The 19,474-nt window shown below is 42.1% G+C and overlaps 1 protein-coding gene across 3 annotated transcripts in view; it reads right to left on the minus strand.

Moving 5' to 3' along the window:
- Positions 1 to 407: 407 nt before the first annotated feature.
- LOC133422187 (zinc finger protein 239-like) overlaps positions 408 to 19,474 on the minus strand; it is a 31,073-nt gene continuing 12,006 nt past the window's right edge. For 2 of the 3 annotated variants that reach the window (XM_061712129.1, XM_061712130.1), the window contains exon 3: positions 16,838 to 19,143. In XM_061712129.1, coding sequence (XP_061568113.1) covers positions 18,118 to 19,143 — 1,026 coding nt within the window. In that variant the 3' untranslated portion in view covers positions 16,838 to 18,117. Of the gene's footprint in view, positions 2,406 to 16,837; positions 19,144 to 19,474 lie in introns of those variants that run through there. The other variant, XM_061712131.1, reaches the window with a different exon arrangement.

The following is a 19,474-nucleotide window of genomic DNA, read 5'->3' on the forward strand; positions in this document are numbered from 1 at the left end:
GTCTCGACTGCGAATCGGGAAGGAGGGGGAAGTGACGTATGCCGTAAAGCAGTCAAAGTCGTAAAGATTTGTAGTTTTTTAGTGTGGCAGGGTTCCTACCATGCTCCTCAAAATTACATAGTGCCAGTGAAGGCGATACAGAGCCCTCAGACCATGACAGAGGTGTCATTAAACCTGTTGGAAGTTGATATACCATCACAATGACTCTGGAAATATGATATTAAGGTGGAAAAGTTACGTAGTGTCGCTTTAAGATAAACACATTTTTCAGTTGAAACTGAACTCCAGATTTCTTTTTTTCTCAGAACACAACATGTTTAAATTGGTACCTTTAACTGAGCTCTCAGAGCAAAAGCTGCCCCACACTGATCACAATTCTTTTTGAATTCTTTATTTAGGTATGGCAGTACATAGTACAAAGTAAAAGCAGTAATATTCTTATCCGTATTCCAGTTTTTTCATTTTAAGTAAACATATTAAAAAAAGGAAAAAGAAAAGAAAAAGGAAAAGAAAGAAAAAACAAAAACTACACAGAACTCTATACAATTCAATTCAATTTTATTTATATAGCGTCTAATACAACAGATGTTGTCTCTAGACGCTTTCCAGAGATCCACAACATGAACATGAACCCAAACATAAACATAAACCCCCGAGCAATTATTATATAAACAATGGCAGGTAAAAACTCCCATAGTGGGAGAAAAGCCTTAAGCCAAACAGTGGCAAGGAAAAACTCCCCTTTAGGAGGGAAGTTTACAATACATACAATCGGGGAGAGACAGACTATAAACATAAAACCTCCATACAGAAGAAAAATAACATGATTCTCAGTTGGGTGGACAATGAGAAAATAATGATAACGATACGATAGTATTGGTGTCTGTCTTCAGATCATTCAAAAATGTGAAGGAGAAGGAGGAGAAAAACAAAACCAGTTTTACCTGTTCAATACCTCCACAAATTCTGGGCGCAAAGGCTTCACATATACAACCCATTTCGTCCACAATTTCACAAATATATCTTTCTGGAGACGGAGGCAAATGTAATCTTTTCCATCATATATATATCATTAATTATCCACTCCTGTATTGTGGCCACCAATGTCTCGTGAGCGCTTTTTTAGCAGCAGTTATCAAAATATCGAATTGATATTCATCTGACCGTCCTATCGGGAAATCAGTCCTTCCTAAAAAACTTACAGAGAACTTGTGAGTCAGATCAGCATTAAGTATATGTTTTAGTGTCCTGTGAAGCTCTTTCCAAAAGGGTTGTATCACTGGGCATTCCCAGAAAACATGCCAGTGGTTAGCTCCCTGAAGCCCGCACTGTCTCCAACATCTGGTATTACTCTCATCCATATATGCTTTTTTGTTTTGGTGTGATAAAGAATCGTATCAGACATTTCCACCCAAACTCATGCCATATGTGGGAACTTGTGCATCACAGACAATTTTTTATCCAGTGTGAATACGCTGATGATTCCTTAGACTACCTTGTTGGGTAAAAGCTGCCTCACACTGATCACATCTGTAAGACTTAAATCCAGTGTGAATACGCTGATGACTCCTTAGATCACCTTGTCGGGTAAAAGCTGCCCCACACTGATCACATTTATACGGCTTTTCTCCAGTGTGAATACGCTGATGACTCCTTAGAACGCCTTGTCGGGTAAAAGCTGCCCCACACTGATCACATTTGTATGGCTTTTCTCCAGTGTGAATACGCTGATGACTCCTTAGGTCACCTTGTCGGGTAAAAGCTGCCCCACACTGATCACATTTGTACGGCTTTTCTCCAGTGTGAATACGCTGATGACTCCTTAGGTCACCTTGTCGGGTAAAAGCTGCCCCACACTGATCACATTTGTATGGCTTTTCTCCAGTGTGAATACGCTGATGACTCCTTAGGTCACCTTGTCGGGTAAAAGCTGCCTCACACTGATCACATCTGTAAGGCTTAAATCCAGTGTGAATACTCTGATGACGCCTTAGATTACCTTGTCGGGTAAAAGCTGCCCCACACTGATCACATCTGTAAGGTTTCTCTCCAGTGTGAATACGCTGATGACTCCTTAGATGACCTTGTTGGGCAAAAGCTGCCCCACACTGATCACATTTGTACGGCTTTTCTCCAGTGTGAATACGCTGATGATGCTTTAGACTACCTTGATGGGTAAAAGCTGCATCACACTGATCACATTTGTACGGCTTTTCTCCAGTGTGGATACGCTGATGACACTTGAAAATACTTGATGTGGTAAAAGCTTTCCCACACTGTGCACAGCTGTACAGCTTCTCTTCAGTATGAATCCTCTTTAGGACCTTCAGACCTGGTGAAGTGGTGAGGACTTTAACCCTCCTATCACAGCAGTAACTTGTGGTTCTCTCTTTGGCTTTATGTTTCTGTAAGGAAAGAGAAAAAGACTTAGATCCTGTTGTTGGCTGACCGGACAAATCCTTTTTCAGTTCAAGTCAAGTGCTGTCTGTCATGTTCGCAGTGAAACAATGAAGAGTTTTATGTCTGAGTGCTATGTTAAGCATGTTCTGTTATCAATGACTCTTGATTTGCTTTGTGGTATTAACTCATTACAGAACAACAAGGCACCTGGACCGGATGTATTCCCGATTGAATATTACAAAACATTTTCAAAAAAACTCCTGGCCCCTCTTACTAATATGATTAAGGAAGCATTAGATAATCAAGTGCTGCCACAGTCACTGGAGGTTGCGACAATAATATTACTGCCTAAACCAGGTAAAGACAAGCAGAAATGTGGCTCCTACAGACCTCTTAGCTTGCTTAATTCTGATTATAAAATCTTATCTAAAATAATCTCTTTAAGACTAGAGAGAGTAATTCCTAAAATAATCCATCCAGATCAAACTGGATTTGTCAAAAACAGACAGGGAGCAGATGTGCGCAGATTGTTTCACATAATAGATGCTGCACAGAAACGACAACAGCCCATGGTAATTGTGTCTATGGATGCTGAGAAGGCGTTCGACAGAATAGAACCATATTTCCTTTTGCTGACCCTTAGGACTAAGCATTTTGGTGATAGATTTATATAATATATAAAAACACTTTTCAATCCCCCTAACGCTCAGATTGCAACCAATGGATTTCTGTCAGACGCCTTTTCGAGGATGTAGGCAGGGATGTTCGAACTCACCTGGGTTGTTTGAACTTGCTATTGAACCACATTTTGCGCCTGGCAGGACTCTCACACATTATTGAACTTAAATACATGTTTACTTTTGAATACTCCTCTTATCAACAATCCTAACATTTCGAACTCATATAGCTGATAGAACTTTACAAAGTTGGACTGAGAAAGGTATTAAAACAATTGATGATTTATATATTAATGGTTTATTAGCCAGTTTTTCTCAACTATCTGAACTATTTGACTTATCAACACATCATTTATTCAAGTATTTTCAAATAAGAGACTGGATCAAAAATCAATCGCTTGACATGTTCCCCAATAAACCTGTAACATCTCCATTGGAAAAGCATTTGCTTGATAACAAAATTACATCTACAGTGGGGAGAACAAGTATTTGATACACTGCCGATTTTGCAGGTTTTCCCACTTGAAAAGCATGTAGAAGTCTGTAATTTTTATCATAGGTACTCTTCAACTGTGAGTGATGGAATCTAAAAAAAAAAATCCAGAAAATCACATTGTATGATTTTTAAGTAATTAATTTGCATTTTATTGCATGACATAAGTATTTGATCACCTGTCAACCAGTAAGACTTCCGGCTCTCACAGACCTGTTAGTTCTTCTTTAAGAAGCCCTCCTGTTCTCCACTCATTACCTGTATTAACTGCACCTGTTTGAACTCGTTACCTGTATAAAAGACACCTGTCCACACACTCAATCAAACAAACTCCAACCTCTCCACAATGGCCAAGACCAGAGAGCTGTGTAAGGACATACGGGAAAAAATTGTAGACCTGCACAAGGCTGGGATGGGCTACAGGACAATAGGCAAGCAGCTTGTTGAGAAGGCAACAACTGTTGGCGCAATTATTAGAAAATGGAAGAAGTTCAAGATGACGGTCCATCTCCCTCGGTCTGGGGCTCCATGCAAAATCTCACCTCGTGGGGCATCAATGATCATGAGGAAGGTGAGGGATCAGCCCAGAACTACACGGCAGGACCTGGTCAATGACCTGAAGAGAGCTGGGACCACAGTCTCAAAGAAAACCATTAGTAACACACTACGCCGTCATGGATTAAAATCCTGCAGCGCACGCAAGGTCCCCCTGCTCAAGCCAGTGCATGTCAAGGCCCGTCTGAAGTTTGCCAATGACCATCTGGATGATCCAGAGGAGGAATGGGAGAAGGTCATGTGGTCTGATGAGACTAAAATAGAGCTTTTTGGTCTAAACTCCATTCGCCGTGTTTGGAGGAAGAAGAAGAATGAGTACAACCCCAAGAACACCATCCCAACCGTGAAGCATGGAGGTGGAAACATCATTCTTTGGGGATGCTTTTCTGCAAAGGGGACAGGACGACTGCACCGTATTGAGGGGAGGATGGATGGGGCCATGTATCGCGAGATCTTGGCCAACAACCTCCTTCCCTCAGTAAGAGCATTGAAGATGGGTCGTGGCTGGGTCTTCCAGCATGACAACGACCCGAAACACACAGCCAGGGCAACTAAGGAGTGGCTCCGTAAGAAGCATTTCAAGGTCCTGGAGTGGCCTAGCCAGTCTCCAGACCTGAACCCAATAGAAAATCTTTGGAGGGAGCTGAAAGTCCGTCTTGCCCAGCGACAGCCCCGAAACCTGAAGGATCTGGAGAAGATCTGTATGGAGGAGTGGGCCAAAATCCCTGCTGCAGTGTGTGCAAACCTGGTCAAGAACTACAGGAAACGTCTGATCTCTGTAATTGCAAACAAAGGTTTCTGTACCAAATATTAAGTTCTGTTTTTCTGATGTATCAAATACTTATGTCATGCATTAAAATGCAAATGAATTACTTAAAAATCATACAATGTGATTTTCAGGACGACATCCACTGCCAATCCAGGAAGCAGGAACACACGGAAACACACGTCAAGCACTGGAAATCTGCAACAAAAAACACAAACAAAGCACGAAACCGGCACGGAGCCAACCAGAACAATAACAGCAATCGACCTAAATCTTGAGATCTGATTGCAGTCTGAGCTAAGCTATCACTACCGCTACCTAAACCCAAAAACTAGAGAGCCAGCATGCAGGTGAACAAGCCAGTGTGTATGTCTATGTGTGTGTGTGTGTATGTATATGATCATGTGTGTGTGTGTGTGTGTGTGTGTGTGTGTTTGTGTATATGCGTGTGACTAAGTGACTATGTGTGTGTGTGTGTGTGTGTGTGTGTGTGTGTGTGTGTGTGTAATAAACCAAACAAAGTTCCACCTGAAGTGTATCTACAGTGGGGGAGGGGGGGGAGCAACCCCCGCCACCCGCGAGACCAGAGGCCGACACGGAAGAGCCCGGAACCCAGGCCACCGGCAACCCCACAGAGGGGAGAAGTAGGAGGGAGGCAACCCACCGCCTGCGAGGACCCCCCCCCAGCGGCGGCCGAGGGGGGGGGGGGGGGGGTCCCCACGGCGCGGGAAGAAGCAGCCAGGGATCCCGCGGCAGCGGATCGCGACCCAGGCAATCCCCGGCCACCCGGTCCGGGCCGGACACGCGGCCAGGAGGCCCTCAACCTTCAGGCCAACGACCCCCACCCGGCAGGGGGCCAGCCTGCCCGGAGAGACAGAGCCGCACCCGCCCCCCATGAAGTGGCCCTCCAAGACCAGAGGGGCGCCCCGCCGCAGAGGCAGCGGGGGGGACCGGAGACGGGCCCGGAGAGAGGGAACCCGTGCAGGCCCGACAACGGAGGGCCCCAGACCCAGGCATCCCATTCATTCATCCATTCACCTATCCGATATCTATACTAATAATAATATGATATACTATACATAATAATAATACTAATAATACTAACACTACTACTACCAATAATAATAATAATAATAATAATAATAATAATAATAATAACCATCTTTGTATAATATAATAATGATAAATTATTAAGTTTTGATGTCCTGCCAATGGAGGCCCGAATCCTCCATGGCAGGACCCTTCCATACCGCATTCTCACCGACACAGACACACAATCACGCACCGTTACAAAAAATTGTATTCTAAAAAACTGGAAATCAGAAAAAACCCCAGCACCCAAACAGTGGATCAATGAACTTGCATCATATAGTACTCCAGAAAAAAACAAAAAACTCTAGTGTGTTACCCTGCGTTCACACTGAAAGCGTCACAGGCGTCATAGGCGTCTGGCTGCCATTCATTGTCTATGAAAAACGGGCGTCGAGAGGCGGCGGAGCGGCGGGCGCGGCGCGTCAATTTAAAGTTGAAAAATCTGAACTTTATGCAAATGAGCAGCGGCGACGCCGAGGCGTCGTCCAATCACACACCGGGATTCCCCGAAGCGAGAACTCTCAATTGTACTTTCATGTAGACACGTACACTGATTCACATGCATACAGGAGCAGAGCTGTGCACTAACAAACTTATTTTATCAGGAATTAATATATTTCATCCAGCAAAATGAGATTTTGCTGGTTTGACTGCCGTTTTTACCTGAACTGATCACGTGAAACACGTACAAGACTATAATAGTTAGTCTCAAATATAGCTGCGTGGTAGATATGCTGCTATAGGCCTATGCTGCAGGGGGGCACCGACATGATCCGCTGGGCGGTGCCTCTCACCCTTCTTCTCCTCTCCTTTTCCCTTTCTCTCTTCTCCATTTCCATTTTTATTTATTATAAATATCTCATAGCTATCGTTTTTGTCCATCGCTCCTGTAGTTTCTTGTGCCGGCCCCGCCTTTTTCTCTTTTGTGCATGTTTGCAGGCCGGAGCCTCGGGAGCTGCGGTCCCAGTCCCCCGTCCCCAGTCATCCCATTGCTGCTTCCACCTGCCTACGTGGATGTCTGCTGTCTGCTGCTGACGCCCCCCCCCCCCCCTCTGATCATCCCGTTGCTGCTTCCACCTGCCTGCGCCCCCCCACCTCTGGTCATCCCGCTGCTGCTTCCACATGCCTGCTGTGTGCTGCTGACGTCCCCGACTCCCCCAGTCTGGCCGTCGGCAGGAGGGTCCCCCCTTATGAGCCTGGTCCTGCTCAACGATTCTTCCCTCCTAAAGGGGAGTTTTTCCTTGCCACTGTTTGGCTTAAGGCTTTTCTCCCACTATGGGAGTTTTTTCCTGCCATTGTTTATGTAATAATTGCTCGGGGGTTTATGTTTATGTTCATGTTCTGGATCTCTGGAAAGCGTCTAGAGACAACATCTGTTGTATTAGACGCTATATGAATAAAATTGAATTGAAAAATTGAATTGAAAAAACACTGTATTCCGTTAGAAAAAAACCTAGAAACTTTGACCTTATCTGGGGACCCTTTTTGGATTTTTTGCCTTTATTTGATTAATGATCTGAATCATCTACTATATTAATGAATGTGTTTTCGCAGGACTTGATTATTTATTATATTATTCATTTGTTCCAGTATTGATAGGCATATGTGAAAAGAAGTTAAATGATTTTGAATGTGTTAGGTCTTAATCAACATCAAACCCAGCTTTTAACAAAGAAAAACACCAAAGACTTGGAAATGAGTTTTTAAAATGCGCTCTTGCAAGAGGGAAGCAAAGTCACAGCCTTCAGAGCAACGAAGACTCTCTAGTGAATGCTGCTGATAGTGCTTCGACATTCCCTCAGTGCATTTGCCCTTTTATTGAGATTTAAAACAGGAAAATTACCATATTTGGAACAGTGAATGTATAGATGGACAATGAACAAAAACAGGAAACAGATGGTCACACAGATCAGATGATCGTTGAAAAGTCACACCTTATGACTTTTCAGTTAGTAAGTAACTTATCTGTGTTGTGCAGAGCAACAGACATCCTTTTAAGAATCCTTAAATGGTCAAGGTGTTATTGTTGTCATCAGATGGTCAACTAACAATGGGATAGTTGTTTGGACAGCCCAAAATCAGGAAGGGCTGCCCTTTCATCTGTTAACATGTGATAACCAACAGTCAGGGTAAAGTCTTAAGAACCACGAAGGTCAAAGGGGTCAAATGAGGCCCCCTCTGGACAACAGGAACTATTGGACAACTGGACAATAGTCAACTGTTTTAACAGAGCGGACAACCCCCCCTAAATACCCTCAGGAAATGGTCTGTCCCGTGACTTCTGTTAACAAGCTGAGCATAACACTACCCGCTATCTCCTCCCTCAATAGATATATTTGAATATGATAATGAGGATAATTATCCATTAAAAACCGCTCATCTTAACAAGGAACTTGCAAAAACAAGTAAAACAAATAAAAAAAACCACTCCTGTCAGAAGTTGAGGCCTGGAAAAAATTATTTATTTGGGAGAATTTCTTCCGATTTAAGCTGCTTTGCATTATGGGTATTGTTGTTCTTTGCTTTGTGTTGCTTTCAGTGAAAAGGGTTGTGGGTTTATTTTATTTTTTTTTAACTTAGTTTTTATTTCAGTATCGGCAACATAATACAATCAAATATATCGTTTGCTTACTGTTTTCAGTTTTACATCTGTAACCATGTTATACACAGCTTGATTAAAAAAAAAAAATGCTAGAAAAAAGTGTTAAATAATCAGAATAAATGGTAATTAACGAAATAGAAAAAAAAAATATAGGAGCCGAAAAAAGCAAGTAATAAGCTAAGATATGAAAATAAAGATAGTTACATAACTAAGTGTTAGGGGAGGGAATAGAGTCAGGGAAGGGAGTAGTGTGGATATATGTAATGATGCGGATGTTAACGTGTATGGATCTATGAGGTGGAAGGTAGAGGAACAAGAGTACTGTATGTGAGATTCAGAATGTGCCTTTCAAACACCTCACTGCATCAGTACCGGCACAGCAGGGCTCCACCTCTTAATAAATGTATCTTTTCAAAGTCTCAGAGAATAGGTTATTTGTTCCATCTGATCAATTTCCCAGACCTTCAAGATCCACATGCTATATGTTGGGGGGTCTGAATTTAACCATTTGATTGTAATGCATTTAAGTGCAGCTGTCAGTAATATTTGTAAAAGGTATCTTTTTGCCCTTCCCACAATGCCTTCTGGAATTACGCTATGGGGGTATTATTGTTCCAATATTATTTGTGTGTGCGTATCTCAATCTGTGTGTGTGTAATAAGATTTGTGTGTATTCACATTTGTCTGTATTCACATTTGTGTGTGCGTAAAAAGATTTGTGTGTATTCACATTTGTGTGTGCGTAAAAAGATTTGTGTGTCTGTATTCACATTTGTGTGAGTGTAAAAAGATTTGTGTGTCTGTATTCACATTTGTGTGTGTGTAAAAAGATTTGTGTGTCTGTATTCACATTTATGTGTGTGTAAAAAAATGCGTACTGAGATCTGTAAATGTCTGTCTACAGTTACAACTCAGGCGGGAGCTCTCGATTGGCTGTCTTTGTACACGTGGATTTTGACACACTTCTGCCGTGGCAAATCTGTAAATGGATCTGTGGGTAAAAAGGTTTGTCTGTATCATCACGTTTCCTTTGCCCTGAGCTCAGGCTCACAGGCTCACGCCAGGCTACAGTAGCAATACAGCCTTCACACCACTAGTCCGCGCGTAGCACTCAGGACATTGGCCGGGTTTCCCAGATCCAACCTCTCTTAAAGGGGACATATTATGAAAAACACGTTTTTTCTTGTTTTAACATATATAAAGTGGTCTCCCCTCACCCTGCCAGCAGAGGGGAGACAAAATCCCATGAATTTCTGCAAGGTCTATGACCCCCGCCCTACAGAACGCAGAACCGTAAATCAGGCTTTAAGATCCGTTTACAGCGTGTAACTGAATGAGAGCATCCGACTATCAGGTCGAGCTGCGTGACATCGGACGCTCTCTGTCCACACTGAAACTGTTAAACTCGCGGCCAGTTAGGACAGTCTAATACAAAAAAAATAAAGCCATGGAATTGATTTTGTCGCAGAAGCTTCTCGCATGGGACACATTTTGTGTACCATGGCCGGCTCTGGCCGGAGCAAGGCTTATTCTCCTCCCCTCCTACACGTCATTCAAGCAGCCAATCAGCGCAGAGACTCATTATCATAGCCCCCCCCGCCCTGAAAATGAAGCACAGAAAAAGGCTTTAGAAGCGGAAAAAATAAAAACATGGCCCAGAGACTGAATTTCTGATTTATGTAGAAAAAACAAGCTTTAGATTGTTTTTAAGACATTCAAGGCCTGTTTAAAATATACATTTAGGGCCCGATTTACTAAGATCCTAAATAAAGAGTACTAAATTGCGTGTGCACTGAAAAAGTTTGCGCGTGCTGCTGTTGTGTGTTTTGCGGGTGATCAACTAAGATTGCGTGCGCAATTGATAACAGGTGCAAACCTCAGTATTTAAATGAGGTGTTGCGTGTCTTACGGTTTGCGGCGCAAACTTTGCGCCATGGAGAATCTGGATGGAAAGCAGGATATAGTCGCAAGCGCAAAATGAAATTTGACGAGTTGGAGTTAGAGATATTAGTGGAAGAGGCAAATTATTGTGCCGTATTCAGCACCCCTGCCGTGAAAAGCACCCCCTCGTATATTCAATGATAAGTAGACCAAGAAAAAAAACAACACACTGACACTTCAATATATTTATATATACACACTCACACAAACACATACTTAGGAGTTTATATTATATATATTTACAAATATTATGGAAGACAACACAGTAAGCAGGCTATTAATTAATGACATCAATATACATTTACCCGATTTTTGTTATCTGTGACTGTGATTGTGGGAAAGTATGACTATTGTGGAATCCATGAGCGCATTTAAACATGAATCATTAACACAAAACTGGACGCTAAACAGAACGTGACACGGAATGTGAATATCATTTTTGTCAGACGAGGGGGTGCTTTTCATGGCAGGGGTGCTGAATACGGCACAACACCGGGGTCTGACAACTGCAGAACAAGTATAGGCGCACAATGAGAAACACTTTTTTCTCCATGAAAACACGCGATTTATTTATTATCACAAATAAAAAAATGAATGTGCCTCCTGTGGCAACCTTTTGCTGAATAATACTCGATTTAACATTCAAATAAAATATTTCTCCTTTTGCATGTGGAGATTAGCACCTTCCTTTCGAACGTATTAAATACAGACGCAATCACAATCCCCGCAATTACTTTCAGGCTTGGTAAATCTCATTGCGTGTGGTAAATGGACCTATTTGCATTTTCCCCTCCCAGTATTTAGCGATTTCTGGCGGGTACGCCCCATATTGATTATTCATCAGGGCAAAAGTACTAAATGAATTGCGTGTGCTATTTTGCGCATTTGAGAGGCGCAGTCCTCTTTGCACGCTGTTAGTAGATCAGCTCGCACTTTGGTTTGCGGGTGCTGTCAAGTTTGCACACGATTTTACACACGAAAACCTTTAGTAAATCAGGCCCTTAATGCCATAATATGTCCCCTTTAAGGATTTAAGGTTCAAAGAAGGTTTTAACTAAGAAGGGACCCTAAGATACGGGTGTTTCCCAGATGACTTCTTAACACCGTTCTCAGGACAGCTCTTTAGTTTCGCTCTTTTAGAAGCTCTTTGGAGGAGCTGTCCACCACCACGGTTCTGAAACCAAATCAATCGATGCCAGGCAAATCGATCACCGATCACCATCAGCGCATTTTCACACGCAGCACTGCTACCTAACGCACTAATTCCCTGCTGCCTGCGCGTTATGTGTGTTATAATGAAAAACTAAGATGATAAATATACTTCAATGACCCTTTTTCATGATGAAAACAAGACTGCAACTAAATAAGAAGTAGTCTTGGTAAGAGAATAATGAGGAAATGTATTGTTTTTATTAAATGTCAAAGACGGAAAAAAGGAGAAATTAACTTAACGATCATTCAGCATATAGGACCACATTGTAGCCTCCTGACTAGTATCTGACTAGAATCTTGCATTCATCAACGTTGTATTTGCGGATGTTTGGAGACACAGCGGGTGTGGAGACCAGTGTTGGGACTAACACGTTATTTAGTAACGGGTTACAGTAACGCCGTTAGCTTTGCGGTAACTAATACTCTAACGCATTACTTTTTAAATTCAGTCACGCAATTACCGTTACCAAACGGTGCGTTATTTCTGGCTACAGTGAAGCTTTTTTTCCCCCCGCATGCGGAGACCGGTGGAAACGTAGTGTGTGTGCGTTCAAAAACATGATGGTCATGAGCTGTAGCGGAGCAGGCGGGGGGGCAGGGGGGGCGGCCGCCCCGGGCCCACTGCTCCGGGGGGGCCCACTCCGAAGAGGAAAAAAAAAAAAAAGTGTTCTGAATAAAATAAGGAAAGTTGGACTGTATAACACTTGCGTTCATAAGGATAAAGTTGTTTAAAAAATAAAAATGAAACAAATAGTCCCTTCTCCCCGTGTGTGTCTGCCTGTCATGCACGGGTTCGCAGACGCATCTGTTTAAGGCTGATTTATGGTTCCGCGTTACAACAACACAGAACCTACGGCGTAGGGTGCGCGTCGTCGCGTACCCTACGCCGTAGCAATGCGTCGAGCCAGTTGTCGCATCAGAGCCTAAACTCATGCTGAGTTTCAGCAGCTGAAGTTGATTAAAAACTCTCTCCGGGCTGCATGGATGGGGCCAGACTACCAAACCTCACCTTCCTCTCAATCCAGAGGGACATCGCCGTTGATGAGAGCAAGTTTATTGTGACCAAAAAGACGAGTCATTAAATCCAGTGCTGCGGTTGAGGTTGCCACATCTGACAGGTTCCAGCCCAAATGCAACGTAAAACCCACCGAAATAATGAAAAACCAGCCCGAATCTTACATTCTCTTGTTAAAACCATAAATTATTAAATTCGTAATACCTACATTTCATCTTCACATTACTAAATAACCCCAAAAAAAGTTCAGGCTCCAAACAAAAACTACAATAAAATGGAGCAGATTAAAGCAAATATATCAGTGAGTTTATTGTGTAAGTTTCTACTTTTCTCTGCCATAATGGAAACTTTTTTTTGTTAATAATTTCTCCTAAATATTTAGTAAAACCCAGGAAAAGCAGCCCAAATATATATTTTTTTAGCCCAATTGGGCTGAAACCTGCCCAACCTGGCAACCTCACCTTGCTCTCAATCCAGAGGGACTTCGCCGTTGATAAGTGCAAATAAGGTGAAGAACCGGCTGATGAGATGAAAAAGTCGAAATTATGAGATAGAAAGTCGAAATGATGACTTTTTCTCATAATTATGACTTACCGTGGGGATATTTTTATTTTTAAGGCTAAGATTTCATCTTATTTTTTTGTTTTACTGGCGGAAATGAGCTTCCATAGACATCACTGGATGTCATTAGATTTTTATCTCCAGTTTGATAGTTATATCTTAAAGTCTGCATTAGGCTTATAATTAGGTTTGACATAATGACTGGTAAATCCATGGTGCTGAAACCTCATTTGAATGGTTCTGACCGTGTCGCTGCTGCTGTTGGAATTGTGGTTGGTTGGGCCTGATCTGTGGCATTTTTAGCGATTATGTTCTAACAGGGATGTTTAGGCCACAAGGGCCCATCTAGAATGCTTCGCCCCCCCTAGGCTGGGACCCCTGCTCCGCCCCTGGTCATGAGCCAAGAGAAGGCAAGTTTCACAATGTGGATTTACAGCAATCCCTGGTTTTTCGCAGGGGTTATGTTCCAAAAAGAACCCGTGATAAGTGAAATTCTTTTTACAATTATTATAGAAGGCTTCAAATAGCAGAGATCAGCACCGCCTCGCACGTATTCCACTGCTCTTCTGAGCCGCTGCATCTCTACTCTGCAGCGTCTTTTTCTCCTAAAGCCGCGGTGCAGGTGTGTTTTTTCGAGAGAAGAAAATAGTTATGGGTCGTTGTTTTCTCTCTTTTTTCTTCTGGGCAAAAAGATTCTTATAAACCGACATGCCACCATTGGTTATATTTGAGACTGTAATGAACGTTTCATCAAAGGCTCCTGTTCTTGAGCTGCTGCTGCTGAAGCTCATTGGCCGTTCTCAGCTTGTTGCTAAGCAACCAACGTTATTGACACAGGAAGTGAAGAAGCGGGGAGACTGTTTAAAATGCAGAACACGATGCACAATGCAAATCTATACAGTACCTGCTGAAATGAAGGCTAGAGAGCCATGAAATGGGAGCATTTAAAATAATGTTTTTATTTAAAGTAACTAAAAAGTTACTTTTCATAGTAACGCATTACTTTTTGGTCTAAGTAACTGAGTTACTTTTTAATGAAGTAACTAGTAATGGTAACTAGTTACTATTTCTCAGTAACTAGCACAACACTGGTGGAGACACGCAGCGCTGCTCGTCAATGCACTAATTCCCTGTCATCACACATGTAGGTGCGCTCGGGCATGGCAGGAGGATCGGTGTCACGGCTGCCACACTCCGTGACACCGATGCCTTGCTCAGTCCAGTGCCGTCCCCCACCACCTCCAGGAAGCTCCCCACTGCGTAAAAACGCAGTGCAGCCAGTAACTGGACCTCCGGGCTCAGAGCCAAATTGCACCGGGTTTCCCTCCGGATATGTGGAGACACCAACGTGATGAGGCGTTGTATCTCAGCCCGTGGAAGCCGGTACCTCATCTGGACAGCCCGGTCCGACAGCACGTCCAGGGGATTGAAGTGCTGACGCACATATAAACCGCTCTGCTTCGCGCACGGCGACGCGGTTGATTTGCAGCAAGAATATGCTGTATAGCAGCCATGGTATCTCACACGTGTGATAAATGATAGTCATGATAATTGTTTTATTTGTGCGTAATGCATAAAGCATATACAGGAACACACTTGTTATTCCTTATTTTTCTTTTTTTTTCCTTTGTTGTCACCAATGAATGCTAAACAATATAAATCTAAAGTATAAAATAGATCAAAGTTTGTGCGGTGTGCATTGTTTTAATATCTCATTCCTTGGTGTGATATTGATTTGCCTGACGCGCCTGGATCTGTGAGTCTTTGTTCACTAAGATGGTTGTAAAGACTGGGTCAGCAGCATCTTACATTTCCTTCTTAATGAAAGAGATACTTAAGCTAAGAGCGACTCTGGGAAACGCGTTTTTCTTTCACAGGCTCCTTAAGAAGGTTTGAAAGAAGTCTTTTGCTGTTAAGAGCTACTTAACTGATCTGGGAAACCGGGCCATTATCTGTTTTGTATTTGTCCTCCCACCTGCCCAGGTGTTTTCAATCATCCCATTTAAGGAGAATCAATGCATTGAGTGTTACACCCTGAGGAAGGCTGTGGCCGAAACGTGTGGGCTGTAACCCACTTTTTTAATCTTTTTCTACATAGCCAATTTAAATAAAGGCTTTTTATATTTGCAGAAGAGTGCCTTGGATTTTTCTTCCTTTTTGATTTCGTCCCTATTTGGAATGGTAAACACCCACAGATACAAGAAGCGTTTCTCCAAAGACCTAAGCAGGTGGGGGGAATGGCTCTGCCTAATTTCCACTAGTATTACTGGGCAGCAAATATTCAATGTTTGATTGTACTGGATCCATTTCTATGTTGAACCCGTTGTGGGTCATGTCAGGGGAAGGTGCTGGTAGCTTGATGTCAAGAATCGATTCGATTCCGATTCTTAGGGTGCGTCCCAATACCCTCGCCCTCGTTTTGATCCCTCCCCCTAAATTTTGCGCAAGGGTAATGGTGTCCCAATTCCTCTTTCCACCTAGGGGGAGTGGGCATAACGAGGGCTAGGGGCTGAGAATAGCCCCTTCACAGCGAGGGATTTCAGATGCTGACTTCGCGAGCGAGGAGTTATAAAAATTTCCCAGAATGCTTTTCGTCGTCATTTGCGGACTGAATCAAAAAAAAAAAAAACATGGCGGACATTTCTTATTTTTTAGTGAATAAATCAATATTTTGGAGTTAGTTTCTGCATAAAAATGCGTTTTGATTACATTTCTAGCGAGAAATATATATTTTACTTTCATAATATTCACTCAGTGAATGTACATAATCCCTTTTTTGTCCGTTGTTCGCGAAGATCGCGCCTGAGTAAAGGCTGTTAGGTTACGCCGTAGGCTACGTAACCTACGCCGTAGGCTACGTAACCTACGCCGTAGGCTCTGCGTCGATTTGCCTCGCCGACCGAGGGCAAACATCATTTGCAGACTCGTCTCAGATTGTGACCAAGGGAGCAAGCATTTTTTTGTGAGACAAATAATCCTGTGACTCATCAGATTTGTTTTAATGATGCTGTAAGGACCAATAAGATCCCAGAATGCTGATAGAACTGCTTTCAGAAACATCATGTGTGGCAGAATTACCAAACAGATCCAGGGCAGCAAACAGAGACGGATGAAATCGGTTTTATTTTTTCCCACATTCCGTTTTTATTTGTTCCATTTTCGGTCTATTTTGGTTTTAAATTTTTGAGCATTTGGTTTTTAGCATTTTTTGCAAATGTATATGTATATATATATATATATATATATATATATACACACACACATATATATATATATATATATATATACATAGATAGTATATAAAGTAATGAAATATAGACAATGTATGCAATTATAACACTTTAATGTTTTCATACCTTTAAACATATTTAAAGGCAAAAACATGGCACCAGTTATTCTCGTGTCCAACAAAACAAACCTTTTTTGGGGATAAACAAAAAATAACCAAAAGTTGTAATGTAATGATGAAAAAAATACATAAATAAATAAATAAAAAAAAAAAAAAAAAAAAAAAAATGGCAAGCCAAACAAGAAACTTTTTTACTTGTTCCCACTCCTGTAAAAGTCGCCCAAAACACCTATCCAAGGCATACCCAATGTAAATTGAAAGCTATTCTTGAACCGTTTGAAGTACAGAGAAGGTTTGGGTCTCTTTTGGAAGGTAACACTCTGAAGTCCTTCCCCCGGTCAGAATCACTGTAACTACTACTATAATTCAGTAATCTCAGTTTGAACACACTGAAATAGAAGGTTTTTATTTCAGCCGGGAAATTTCTTTTGTAATCAGATGTCTGCAGATGAGTGAATCTGTGACCTTTTAGCTGCAAAACACATTGAGACCACAGCCTGAAGCCTTATCTAGTGCAAGTTCAAATTTGATAACAATACCACAAAAAATGAGTATTTTACACATGTAAGACTATGTCTTGCAAAGACTTTTATTATAACAATTATGTCCCATGGGCAGAAATCTTACATACAATAACATACAATACAAACCCTATATCGTTCTTTTCAGCATTTCACTGGCTATAGAATTGCACCATCTTCTGGACGATTGCTACAATTGCCTAAGTTTTTCTAATGACAAAAGCCGGACGTGCGAGTCATTCCCAATACAGGCGCTCATTCGCTATGTTGTCGGTGGAGGGGACAGGGGCTGCTCCTCTATGGCGGAATGAGCTGTCAATCAATGTAGAGTGTACGCTCCATTTTACCATCGCGGTCTCCTGTCTGAAAACGTGCAGGACGGAGTTACAGATGTAAACATGCGGTCCGACCACGATGCTCGAGATGAAGAGCGGCTGTTTGTGGATATTTACTGGTATAAGAAAAGGTATTTTGGACTAAATACTTTACTGGATTTGATCTAATGGACCTTTGTGAAGCTAACCAGAGCATTTTTGAGGGAATATTTTTGCCTGGACTGTTCCATGAGTCTCAACCGGTAAGTTGCGTCATCTGCGCTAATCTTTCTTTGTTTGTTTGTCGTGTCGATGTGTACCAGCTGCTATGATTATATCCTGAAATGGTTTATATTGCTGGAATCACAAGAATCTCAGCTTTCTAAATAAGATTTGTAAGGTTTGTACAAGATTTGTGGAGTGTGGACTGAATATGGACTGCGGGCGGGCTGCGGGCGGCAACAAGACGCATAACCATGAAACATAAACCTGGTGAAAAATCTAATTTAGGATAAACACATTTTTTAGTTGAAACTGAAAACAAAACTCCAGATTTCTTTTTTTCTCAGAACAACACAACATGTCTAATTTGTTCCTTTAACTGAGCTATCGCAATTTTTTATCCAGTGTGAATACACTGATGACGCCTTAGATCACATTGTTGGGTAAAAGCTGCCCCACACTGATCACATCTGTAAGGCTTAAATCCAGTGTGAATACGCTGATGACGCCTTAGATCACCTTGTCGGGTAAAAGCTGCCCCACACTGATCACATCTGTACGGCTTCTCTCCAGTGTGAATACGCTGATGACGTCTTAGATCACATTGTTGGGTAAAAGAGGACTCACACTGATCACATCTGTAAGGCTTAAATCCAGTGTGAATACGCTGATGGCGCCTTACATCACCTTGTCGGGTAAAAGCTGCACCACACTGATCACATCTGTACGGCTTCTCTCCAGTGTGAATACGCTGATGACTCTTTAGATCACTTTGTCGGGTGAAAGCTGCCCCACACTGATCACATCTGAAAGGCTTAAGTCCAGTGTGAATATGCTGATGACTCCTTAGACTACCTTGTTGGGTAAAAGCTTCCCCACACTGATCACATTTGTAATGCTTATCTCCAGTGTGAATACGCTGATGACTCCTTAGATTACATTGTTGGGTAAAAGCTGCCCCACACTGATCACATCTGTAAGGCTTCTCGCCAGTGTGAATACGCTGATGACTCCTTAGATCACCTTGTTGGGTAAAAGCTGCCCCACACTGATCACATCTGTAAGGCTTATTTCCAGTGTGAATACGCTGATGACTCCTTAGATGACCTTGTTGGGTAAAAGCTGCCCCACACTGATCACATCTGTAAGGTTTCTCTCCAGTGTGAATACGCTGATGACACCTTAGATTACATTGTCGGGCAAAAGCTATCCCACACTCATCACATTTGTACGGCTTTTCTCCAGTGTGGATACGCTGATGACCCTTTAAAATAGTTGATGTGGTAAAAGCTGCCCCACACTGTTCACAGGTGTACAGCTTCTTTTCAGTATGAATCCTCTTTTGGACCTTCAGACCTGGTGAAGTGGTGAGGACTTTATCCTTCCTATCACAGCAGTAACTTGTCTCTTTGGCTTTATGTTTCTGTAGGAAAGAGAAAAATACTTAGATCCTGTTTGCTGACTGGACAAATCCTTTTTCAGTTCAAATCAAGTGCTGTCTGTCATGTTTGCAGTGAAACAATGAAGTTTAATGTCTGAGTGCTATGTTAAGCATGTTCTGTTATCAACGGCTCTTGACAGCCAGAAACATTCAGATAAAACATCCCAATATGTCAAAACAAAAGTGTGAAGGGCTAAAGCTACCCACCCTCAGAACAAAATCATCATTTTTTTAATAGAAATTCCTTGAGATGACTGATAGTGTGTTTAATGTATTCTGTACAAACTCAAAATGTCATAAGTCAGCACTTATT

Source organism: Cololabis saira, chromosome 21, assembly GCF_033807715.1.
Source record: "Cololabis saira isolate AMF1-May2022 chromosome 21, fColSai1.1, whole genome shotgun sequence".
Classification (NCBI taxonomy): domain Eukaryota; kingdom Metazoa; phylum Chordata; class Actinopteri; order Beloniformes; family Belonidae; genus Cololabis; species Cololabis saira.